Source organism: Salmo salar, chromosome 01 (assembly GCF_965601325.2).
Source record: "Salmo salar chromosome 01, fSalSal1, whole genome shotgun sequence".
In the NCBI taxonomy this organism is placed as follows: Eukaryota; Metazoa; Chordata; class Actinopteri; order Salmoniformes; family Salmonidae; genus Salmo; species Salmo salar.
This window is the reverse complement of record NC_138291.1, coordinates 86,322,183-86,333,932: the sequence shown is the minus strand read 5'-3', so window position 1 is coordinate 86,333,932 and position 11,750 is coordinate 86,322,183. Positions and strand designations below refer to the sequence as shown.

The following is an 11,750-nucleotide window of genomic DNA, read 5'->3' as shown; positions in this document are numbered from 1 at the left end:
ATGGCTGAGAAAAACTGATGATAAAATTATTGTGGGGGCTGTCTTGTTAGACTTCAGCGCAGCTTTTGACATTATTGATCATAGTCGGCTGCTGGAAAAACCTGTGTGTTATGGCTTTACACCCCCTGCTATAATGTGGATAAAGAGTTACTTGTCTAACAGAACACAGAGGGAGTACTTTAATTAAAGCCTCTAAAACTTAATCCAGGTAGAAGCAGGAATTCCCCAGGGTAGCTATTTAGGCTCCTTGCTTTTTTCAATCTTTACTAACAACAAGCCACTGGCTTTGAGTAAGTAAGTCTATGTATGTGGATGACTCACACACACACACACACACACACACACGTCAGCTACTACAGCAACTGAAATTACTACAACACTTAAAGAGCTGCAGTTAGTTTCGAAATGGGTAGAAAGGAATAAGTTAGTACTAAATATTTCCAAAACTAAAAGCATTGTATTTAGGAAAAAGCATTCACTAAATCCTAAACCTCAACTACATCTTGTCATGAATAATGTGTAAATTGAGCAAGTTGAGGTAACTAAACTGCTTGGAGTAACCCTGGATTGTAAATTGTCATGGTCAAAACATATTGATACAACAGTAGCTAAGATGGGGAGAAGTCTGTCCATAATAAAGTACTACTCTGCCTTCTTAACAACACTATGAACAAGACAGGTCCTACAGGCCCTGATTTTGTTGCACCTGGACTAACTGTTCAGTCGTGTGATCAGGTGCCACAAAGAGGGACTTGGGAAAATTGCAGTTAGCTCAGAACAGGGCAGCACGGCTGGCCCTTAAAAGTACACGGAGAGCTAACATTAATGACATACATGTCTATCTCTCATGACTTAAAGTGGAAGAGAGATTGACTTCCTCATTACTTGTTTTTGTAAGAGGTGTTGACAAGCAGAAGGTACCGAGCTGTCCGTTTAAAATATAGCACACAGCTTGGACACCCTTGCATACCCTATAATACATGCCACCGGAGGTCTCTTCACAGTCCCTAAGTCCAGAACAGACTATGGGTGGCGCACAGTACTACATAGAGCCATGACTACATGAAACTCTATTCCACATTAGGTAACTGATGCAAGCACTAGAATCAGATTAGAAAAACACTGGTAAAAATACACCTTATGGAAAAACGGGGACTGTGAAGTAACACAAACATTAGGCACAGACACATGATAACATACTCACTATACATACACGTAAACACTGATTTTGTGATGTAGATATGTGGTAGTGGAGTATGTGCCTGAGGGCACACTTAATATGTTGTGAATTCTGTAATGATTGTATTGTAATGTTTTTAAAATTGTATAACTGCCTTAATTTTGCCAGACCCCAGGAAAAGTAGCTTCTGCCTTGGCAGCAATAATTAATAATAAATAGAAATACAAAGACTTGTGTGATATTTGTTGCTTCACAAGAATGAGTACAAACCGAAATGAACAAGTGTACCTACAGAGACAACGAACAAAACCACAAAAATAGGTTATAAAAGTTAATAAAACACATTAATTACAACCAATGTTCTTCTTTCTACGACAAACCAAATGCTAACGATGACAGTCTGAAAAACAGGTTCTCTAATTAGCTTCAATTAGCAGAATCACATCTGGAGGGGTACGATGGTGCAGTTCTGTTCTCTCCACCACCTGCTGTTGCCCTGGCCTCCAACACGGTTTTTGTCACCAGAGAGAAACCTAGCCCAGAACCACCCACCCTGCCTGGCCCAAGGGATTCTCAGCTTCTCCCCATCACTGGATGCCTGAGCCAACTGTACCATCTGGATACATCCTTGACTCTGGAGAGAACGGGGAAATTAATAATGACTCACGGTATAATTGTGAAAGACTATTGTTGTAGGACATCACAGCAGCTCTCTAATACAACGACACTAGCATGTGATATTCTGGTGGTTCTATTTTTGCTTGATATGACAAATATACAGACCGATGGAAACTAATAGACTGAACAACATGTAGGTTATATTGATGCGTTTGTATACCTTTATAAATAAATGTTACACTTATTCAGTCACTTCCTTCCTACAAAATGTTTTCCTAAACTGTTTAAATCTACCACTGAAGCTCTTAAAATGTGAAATCTACCACTGAAGCTGGTAAGATGTGACGTCTTAAAGAGGGTTAATTTACTATACCAGAAATATGCCAACTGTGGTTCATAAAAGAGATGAAAGAAGATGAAAAGAGATGGAGCCATCTTAAGAAATGCTTGCACTCCAGAGCATTGCACTGTAGAAGAGAGATGCTCGCTGTCATAATGAAATAAACATCACAGGTCTAATGATTTCACTGTCAGAACGAATGATGCCAGAGCATGAAGATGTGAAGGGGAGAAGAGAGGGGCTTGATGGTGTAAAACTGAAATTTGACATGTAAAAAGGCTTCATTCAACTCCTTCCCACAATGCAATCATTACTTTTGGACTTATGTTCTGTGGCTCACATTGAGGAGTCTTTAAAAGATCAGCCAAAGTAACATGCATGACGCATATCATCATACAACAGAGAACGCAAGACTTGTACTATTTTATCATCCTTTCCCCATCTTATCACCAGACATATTTAAAAGATTTTTCTTCCTAGAAATACCCATCAGTGACATATTTGACTATATGACTAAGTATAGGCCTACTCTTTCTTATGGAATGACGCACAAAATCCCACAGCTCTCTCTTTAAGACTGGGATATGTTAAGTGACAGAATTCCAAGGAATCATTCTCATGCTTGAACAGGCGCTTGGCATACCCTGTTCACTCAAGTGAATATGGGATATATCGTTTGGCGAAGGCAAAGTTAGGATAAGCACAGCACAGCTTTCTTCTGCCAGCAGCAGAGATTAACGTTCCCAGCTCTGTTTAGGAGTAGATGTTTGCATCTGAAATGGCACCCTATTCGCTATATAGTGCACTACTTTTGACTAGAACCTGCATTGGGGACTCTGGGTGCTCTCTTTCAAAAATACAGCACAATAGGATGCCATTCTGGACGCAATCTATGACTGAGGAGGTTTTTCCCTACATGCAATTTACTCAGCCGCTAAGACTAAGGTCAGGGGGCCTTGCTTGCACGTCAGAGCACTAAAAATATCCTCTCAATTTGATGCCTGTCCATTTATACAATCTGTGCCCCCGACCGACGACTCTCGTCAGGCTCCCAGAATTAAACTTCGAGCATTGGGTTCTATTTGTTTCCTCCAACTGTTGACAACAGGAAACGCACAAAAGGCTACACTTGCTGCATTTTAGAGGGAGTACAGTAAAGGACTTCGATTAAATCTCTTGGTATGTTGTTCTTTGACCAGAATTCTAATTCTAACTGTTGCCAGTGCATGTTAGGTATTTAAATAATGCCTAAAATGCACATTAACAAAAATGTGCCATAGACACTTGTCTTATGACATTGTCTTTGTGGCACGTTGGAAGGAAATAGCTCCAAATCAAAACGTTATTTTTTATTTTTAAGGGAATGGATCCTGTGTGAAAGCAAGAAGCTATTGTGATAAACATGGCATCTCAAAGCTCCAAGAGGTGTGCGACTGTGAAGAAAAAGTTTGTTCCTAAGACAAAGCCACCTGAACCTGTGGTGGAATACGTTACACCTGGAGGCTATGAGCTGGAGAAGATCCTTAACCGTGACTGCACGGAGTACACTCACATCAACCAGGTCTGGCCCAACGTCTGGATTGGAGATGAGTAAGTTAGGCAGTCAGTGTTCTGTAAGAGATCAAATTAAACATAAAATAGTCTGTTTGTTCTATAATGCCAACTCCTTGTCATGTCAAATGTTTGGCTTGACATTTCCCTAAGGAGCTGGCAAGAGACCAGAAACCATAGATATAGGACCTATATACACAGTATATTGTCTATGGCCAGCCAGGTTATTATTTACTTAAGTGTTATATCTGTTCAGTATTCTGAGTATTACATACATAATTATAAAAGTTACCTACTCCCTGATGTATTAACTGTTTGAGTACACCCCTTGTCTCCTACCTGCAGTACAGGTCCCTGCATCCTTAGCCAGGCACCCAATCTATTTGTGCTCTTGCCAATTCCATTTGATCATTGTAAACAGTTGGCATGATAGCACAAACTGACTGGCCCTCAGGTTAGTAAATCCTTACATTGTGACAGAGAGAGTGCCAAAGACAAATACAACCTGAAGAAATTGGGCATGACCCACATCTTGAACGCAGCAGAGGGGACGTGGAATAATGTGGACACGGGAGTGGAGTACTACAGCGACATGGACGTGGTCTACTATGGGGTCGTGGCGGAGGATACTCCAACCTTTGACCTTAGCCAGTACTTCTTTTCTGCAGCCCAGTTCATCGACGAAACACTCAACATACCTGAGAGTAAGTTAGTCTTAGTTTGAGTGACATTTTAATACAACTTAAATGAATAAGCAATTATAAGTGCTTTATAAAGCATTGACACAAATGCTTTGAAATGTTTATAAATGTTGACAAAAAATTAAGGTTATTAATGCTTATTCATTGGAAGTAATTATACAGGGAGTACCGTTTCATTCTATTCTAATAACAAACACCTCCTTCCAGTCATGTTTTTCTATGCATTCCCATTAGATAAGCTGCTGGTGCACTGTGTGATGGGGAGAAGTCGGTCAGCCACCCTGTTCCTGGCCTACCTGATGATATGTAAGAACATGACAGTGGTGGACGCCGTGGACCACGTGAAGCGACGCAGGCGTATCATCCCCAACTGGGGCTTCCTGAAACAGCTCAGGCAGCTGGACACTTACCTCTTAGAACAGAGGGACGGAGTGACGGCTGACAAGGGAAAAGGAGGAGAAGAAAAGGACAAGGAAAGAGAGGAGGATGAATAGAAGGATCAAATGTGATCGATGCACCCTGAGAAAAGGGAAATGTATTTAATTTAGATCATTTGGTTCCACAAGAAATGTGTACAGAGAAAAGAATTGTCAAACAAGTAGGTTTCCTAGTACTTCAAAAATACTGTACTCCAAATTTAAAAAGAGTTAAAGTGGAAATCCACAGTTCAAACAATAACAAAGCAACCCTCCCGCCACTTGTTTTGGTAAACCGCTAAGGGAAGGGGCTCGAGAAATTTGAGCACTCAAATTCATAGCAGCTCTGTAGCTCTTGTCTATCTAAATTTGGTCACTTTGTCGTAAATAATTTTCCTGCGCAGCAGGAAATACAAATTGTAAAAGGCATCTAAAGTCAGTAATTTCCACTAACATTTCAGACTTGATTTTCCCCAACTATAAATGTATCAACCTCTACAAAAATGTACATTAATTATAATCCACATTTCCTGTTGCTGCAGGATTATTTTCCTGCTGTGAGAAGCAGGGTCAGATGATCTTGTATCCATACTTGTATACTGACAGACCATCCATGAAATCAGAATGAGTTTTAACCATGTTTTGAAGCGATGTTTACATTAACTTTTGTTTACAAACATTTGGAGTAAAACATGCTTATATTTTGGGTTGTAATTGGGTACAACTAAGGTCATGAGGCATTTAAGTTATATTATTCAATAATCCATGGCTATACATTACACAGTGAAAGAATGTATGCATCAACTGCAGATTGCCCCTTTAAACTAAATGCTCTAGTTTTATAAATAAGACATTGCCTTGGCTTAGAAGTCTGTCATTGAACATTTTGAACTTCAAATCTCCCAATTAATCTGAAGTTGAGTCAGTTGTCAATGGAGTTAAATCAATGGAGTAAAATTCTGTGCATGGTCAATCCTAATTTATTTTATGCTAAAATGTACACTATTTTTAAGTGACTGACAAAGGAGAAAGGCATCAATAAAATACTGCTTGTTTGTGCAGATTTACAGTGGGAGACCTGGCTCACACCCTACCAGCTATTCTGTACAGGTAGAAAGGCTACAAAAGAGCAATATAGACAAAAACACAAGTTGCTTTTTACATGCAATCCGTTAGCTTAGTTTGGTCTAGTCACATCCTCTAGTCTTATCCACTTTGTAAAATATAAATCCAACATTTTATAAAGATAGAAAAAAATAAATAAATACAGATGGAATGAAAATGTTACTTTTTAAAGGCTTTATGTAAAATATCGACTTTGGACTAAATGTATATTTCTTTATTATTAATAATAATAATCATCAATCATTTAGTTGTTTTTTTTTAAATTCAGCCACATTTCTCGACATTGGTACACCTCTTTGAAATGTTTTAGAATCAGAGTCAGGGTACAAACACTGAGATATGCTTAGTTATCTTGACAGAAATCAGTCTTCTGTGTTATAAAACAGAAAAGCTGCCTCAAGGAAGGACATCTGTTACAAAAGACTTCAGAATTATACATACAGAGCAATGAAACCTCTCAAACATACAGAAGAACAGGACTAAAGAAGTTTACACATTTTTTTTTACATTATTAGAATTAACAAAATATAGTTTCATCTTTCTCCCCCGCCCTGTGAGAGGGGGAACCTAATAAAGGCCAAAATATATTTAGAATGGCTTACTATTAAGCACAACACTTGTACAGTACTACTCAATGCACTGTTACTAACGGAGACTGGAGACCGAAGCATGCTTTACAAAATAAGTACAATAATTTAAATATACAAAGGCATGAGTATAGTACAAACTAATCGTCAGCACTGTTAGACAGGTACACTGAACAGGTTCTAGGAATATCCACTTGTTTAAGTCTGTTTGTAGCAGGCACATTAGATGGCTTAGTTTGAGGCTGCTACATAACTACACTCACTCCCGGTGATGAAATCTCTTTCCAGTCTCCTCCCCCCTCTACACTAAGGAGTGACCAGGGAGACTAATACTAATTAAATACATTTTTATCTTCATGACGTAAGGCTTAGAACCTAAAAGGAACACAAATCTGTTAGGAACAAAAATACTTTGACATAGATAGTAGCTTGTTGTAAAAAGTTTGCTTGTTGATGAAACTTTTTGCATTCTTTCCAAGTGCTGGTTTTTAAGTAACTATAAACAAAATGAAAACAAAGAAACAAACATTATCAACAAACAAAAAGAGGCCAAATTTGTGCATCTAGGACTCATAGTAATAATAATGCACATTTGTGTGATTTAAACATCCATTCAGATTGATTCAGTTTGTTTGTCATTAGTTACGGTTTCGTTAACCGTTAGGTTAGTAACCATGGGTTACCGTCTGATGAAAGGCCCTTTGAGTGTCTGCTTGGACATGGGTCCGGTGTTGGTCATGTATCCGTGCTGACCAGCTGAAGAGTACATGTTGCTGTGCGGCGGAGCCTGCATGGGTTGCTGGGGGTATGGCTGTGTTCCCATCATGCCCATCTGCATAGAGGCGTACTGGGCCCCGGGCGACTGGTTCATGTAGGCCGCCGTCATCTGGTGGCCCGACATCTGGTTGCTGTGGTAACCACCGTTGGCCGCCATCATGGTTGGCCCCTGGGTTGTGACGTGGTAACCGTTCATGGCGTGGTTGATGGCGGCAGAGGGCATGTTCATGGAGTTGACACTAACAGCATGGTTGTAGGGATTGCCAGGGGCAGGCATGATGTTGACCGTGCCCATGTTCATGCCCCTTGGCATGGCTGCCAGCGTCCGGGATGAGGGGGCCTGCATGGTGACTGTCTGGGGGGGCCCGCGGGTGTGGCTATACATCTGCTGCTGGTGGTGTGGGTGGGAGGAGAGACCAGAGGCCGCTGACTTGGAGCGCATGGCAATGTGTGTGGGGCCCTTGGGTCCCCCGGGGGCCATCTGAGCCTGTAGAGTCCACTGGGAGGTAGGGATGTTGGGGATGCCCATGGCGTTGCGCTGCAGCATCATCTGTGGGGAACTGAGGGGGTGGGGGGAGGTCAGAGGGGGGGTCATGGTGGCCTGCACCTGGACCTGGGGGCCACCGGGGTGAGGAGAGACCCCATGGGGGCGAGGGTGGCCGGGGTGGGGGGACTGGGACAGAGACACCATGCCAGAGTGCTGCGAGTGTGATGACAGGGAGGTACTGTTTGCATAGGATGTGATAGGGTGGGAGTGGGAGGCAGAGTGGTTGAAAGGCAGAGAGTGAGGGTGGTCTATGAGGGTGTTGGTCAGCTGCTGCAGTTTGGCCAGGCTGAAGGTGGCCGAGGGCTGGGAGTAATGACCGCTGCCATAGCCCTCCTGGTTCATCCTCTCATAGATGCTGCTCAGGTTGGGGTTGCCTGACTCAGGGATGTCAGCTAGCTGAATGGGCGCCGTGAAGTTGGTAGGCATGCCGCACTGTGTCATGGCCTGTTGCTGACTGTGGCTGTGTTGATTGTGAAGGCTGTGTTGACCGTGTTGATTGTGAAGGCTGTGTTGACCGTGTTGATTGTGAAGGCTGTGTTGACCGTGTTGATTGTGAAGGCTGTGTTGATTGTGATGTACACCATGTGGCTGACTGTGTTCAGGGTGTGTGTGTGGGTTGTGTTGCGTTATCTGGCTGTGTTGATTGTGTGGAGTGCTGTGAGGCTGATTGTGTTGCGGATGCTGATTGTGTGGAGTGATAGTGTGCCTAGTATGGCCATGGGGATTGTGTGTGATTGTTTGACTGTGACTGTGCTGGCTGTGTTGACTGTGACTGTGCTGAGTCCTCTGACTGTGTTGACCATTACTCGGTGGTCTCTCCACCACCACCACACAGCCCTGTGGTGACTTGACGTTGCAGTGCTGCGGGGAGCTCAGGCTATTCTGCTGAATCATGCCACAGCTTCCAGGGTTGACGCCCCCCATTTGCTGGCTGACGGCACAGCTGCTCTGCACCAGGCCGCTGGGGGGGAGGGGGCCGTAGGAACAGCTGTTCTGAGGGGGGCCTCCAGGTCCGCCCGGACCCCCGGCCCCGCCACAGATGCTGCCCCCCAGCGTGGAGTCGTAGGAGCTGGGGTTCTCATAGTTCTCTGTGGTGCTCTCGATGGAGCCCAGGTCGCTGAAGCCGCTGTCCACCACCTGCTGGGACGAGTGGTCCGACACCGACGGCACGTCCATCATGGGGCTGGTCTCCATGTTGTGGAGGGAGGAGGGGACTGAGATGGAGGCTCCGCCGCTGGAGCCATGGTCAGGGCTGATCTGGGTATAACCTCCTCCTGCGCCACTACCACTGCTGCTGCCTCCGCTACTCTCCAGGATGGACACAGCCGGGCTGCTGACAGAGCGCACCGACTGGCTGGGGTGGGAGTGGGCCGAGGACAGGGGGCTGCTGTGGTCCGACTGGGGGCAGCCTTCGTCCAGCGAGGTTAGGGTGTGAGGGGGGCTATGGGGGACCATGGGGTGGGTCTTCAGGCTGTGGCTCGCCTCCTGGTGGAACACCGAGCTGGAGCTGTCCTGCGGTGTCTCTGTGTCGCGGGCTGTCTCCTGGGTGAGGCTCTGCACGGCCTGGGCCGTCTCTCGGTCCTCCTCTCGGTCTCTCAGCACAGCAGAAGGATTCAGAGCAGCAAGCCTCTCTCTATCCCTTTCTGTCTGCTGGGGCTGGCGTGGAGCCTCCTGACTGCTACTCTCCTCTGACTCTGAGTCAACGGGGTGGTCAGAGTCTACTGCTGCTACTGCGGTTGGTGCCTGTTCCTGGATACCGTCTCTTCTCTCGTCTCCAGTGTTGGCCGGCCGCTCCACCTCGCGCCTATAGGCCATCCCTTCAGACCCCTCCTGACGTCGTTCAGAATCCTTATTGTTGTCATTTGGATGTAAAAAAGTCAGGGTGGTGCAGGACTCCGCTTCAGGAGGCTCCTGACAAGGCTCTGGCTCTTGCTTCCGCTCCTCTTTCTCTGGCTCTGCCGTCGACTCCATGCGACTCTCGTCTTCATCGTCCGCGTCCAGGTGAGTGGCCTCTTCATCATCCTCGGCTGATCTTTCAGTGCTGTGGTCCAGCTGTTTGGATGGAGAAGGAGCTTGAGAGTCCCCGTGCTCACTGTCTTGTGGGTCCTCCTCCGGTGGCTCGTCACAGATGGGGGATCTGACGGGAGAACCCATAGCGGAGCCAACAGGAGAGAAGACTGGGGAGCTAGCTCTAGAGGCCATAGGGGAGGGTACTGGAGAAGAGGCCATGGGAGAAGCCACAGGAGATACCCCAGGGGAGCTCAGTTTACTAGGACTCTCTTCCTCCATGGGACTGTGGGGCTCTGAGGGCAGGCGCTTGTCCATATCTGTGTCCCGACCGGCCAGGTCTCTGCCCGGCTCTGACCCCTCCTCCGTGATGGTCGAGGCCTTGTCCTGGTCCTCCGGCTCCTCCTTGGGCTCCTCGGCCTGGATGTGGGGCTCCTCGGCCTCCAGCGGCGTCTCGGGGGGAGTGTACAGGTTCAGCTTGAAACCCATCTTCCTCTCCTTCTTCAGACGCCATTTTGGAGGTCCCCTTTTCACTCCTTTGGGCCAGCCCTTCTTGCGCTTAACCGCTCGAGGCCTGCCCGGTTTCTTTGACAGGACTAGAAGAAAGAAAAGATCATCAGTGATTTGAGCAAATTGGTGTTGTGATGTTAAGATTTAAAGGGATGTATGCTGTCAGTTATAACTTACAACTTAAAATACAGCTTCTTAAAAACATCTGAAGGATTTAGTTACCTTCATTCCAGTGTTCACGATTGTCTCTGTCTATGTTTTTCTCCAGCCGCGGACGACCTCTGCGTCTCTTCACTGGTTTCCTCAGCCCCTCCGCCTCCTCCTCTTCCATCTCACCCACCCTGCAGGTCCTCTCCAGCAGGGGCATGGGCCTCTCGTCCTCAGAGTTGTCAAACGGTTCGTTCAGAACCTCCGTCGTCTCCGAGATGGTCTCAGTCGTCACACTGCTATTAATCCTTCTTCTCTTGCGACCTCTTTTCTTGAGCATGACAGCTCTCTCAGCTCTCTCTCTCTGGAACACAAACACAGATCAAATGTTAAACCTTAGGACGTTTTCTCGGACACAGATTAAGCTTAGTCCTGGACTAAACTTACTTTCCATTTCTGAGCACAACTGCTCTCCAAGACAGACAAAACAGATGGGGGGATAAAAAAGGTTAAAATAAACATAATACTTCCTCTCTAAACTCTTTCTGCAGTTTAATAGCTACAGAGAGAGACACTCAAGGCTCTGGTTAAATGTCTGCAGGGAGGACCGGGCCTCATTGTAAACTTTTGTTCTGAATGTAAAATGCTCAAACCACACAATGTGAGCCTCGAACGCTTGAGCAACTCTTTCCCACAGATGAAGGCTGACTGGTTTAGAGAACCACAAATGAGACAGGCAGAGTTAACTCAGACCACATTCTACATACGCTCCAGTTTTTCACTGAGTGGGTATTACAAGGATGTCACTTTCTTTTTGTCGTAGTGATTAAACCCAGTGAGGACTATGAAAGCAATCAGGTAACAAATTCACAAATTAACTGCAACAACCATCAGCAGGCAGTCTTATATAGAGGACATATTACTGCTGTGTGAAATAGAGCGGGTTCCTAACTTCTAGACCACAATCTGTTGTAATATCATCTTCACCACAAGGGAGCAGTGGCCTATCGACAACACAGATGTGAAAACCATGGAAGGATTTAAATTAGCCATGACCACTGACAATAGAACAAGGTTCAGTCTGTCTGCCTGCCTTAACCATGACAATAGAACAAGGTTCAGTCTGTCTGCCTGCCTTAACCATGACAATAGAACAAGGTTCAGTCTGTCTGCCTGCCTTAACCATGACAATAGAACAAGGTTCAGTCTGTCTGCCTGCCTTAACCATGACAATAGAACAAGGT

At 45.2% G+C, this 11,750-nt stretch overlaps 2 protein-coding genes across 7 annotated transcripts in view; one reads left to right on the top strand and one right to left on the bottom strand.

Annotated features, from left to right (window-relative positions):
• Positions 1–3,158: 3,158 nt before the first annotated feature.
• Positions 3,159–5,881, top strand: LOC106611804 (dual specificity phosphatase 29). Its single transcript, XM_014212390.3, has 4 exons — positions 3,159–3,317; positions 3,499–3,728; positions 4,170–4,393; positions 4,625–5,881. Exons 2-4 carry the CDS (start codon positions 3,541–3,543, stop codon positions 4,882–4,884), a joined length of 672 nt encoding a protein of 223 aa, XP_014067865.1. The 5' UTR covers positions 3,159–3,317; positions 3,499–3,540; the 3' UTR covers positions 4,885–5,881.
• Positions 5,882–6,090: 209 nt separating this feature from the next.
• LOC106611767 (histone acetyltransferase KAT6B) overlaps positions 6,091–11,750 on the bottom strand; it is a 40,730-nt gene continuing 35,070 nt past the window's right edge. For all 6 annotated transcript variants that reach the window (XM_082977571.1, XM_014212362.3, XM_082977580.1 and 3 more), the window contains exons 16-17: positions 10,582–10,870; positions 6,091–10,445 (exon numbers count right to left, since the gene is read on the bottom strand). In XM_082977571.1, the coding sequence (XP_082833697.1) occupies positions 7,198–10,445; positions 10,582–10,870 (3,537 nt within the window). In that variant the 3' untranslated portion in view covers positions 6,091–7,197. The remainder of the gene's footprint in view (positions 10,446–10,581; positions 10,871–11,750) is intronic.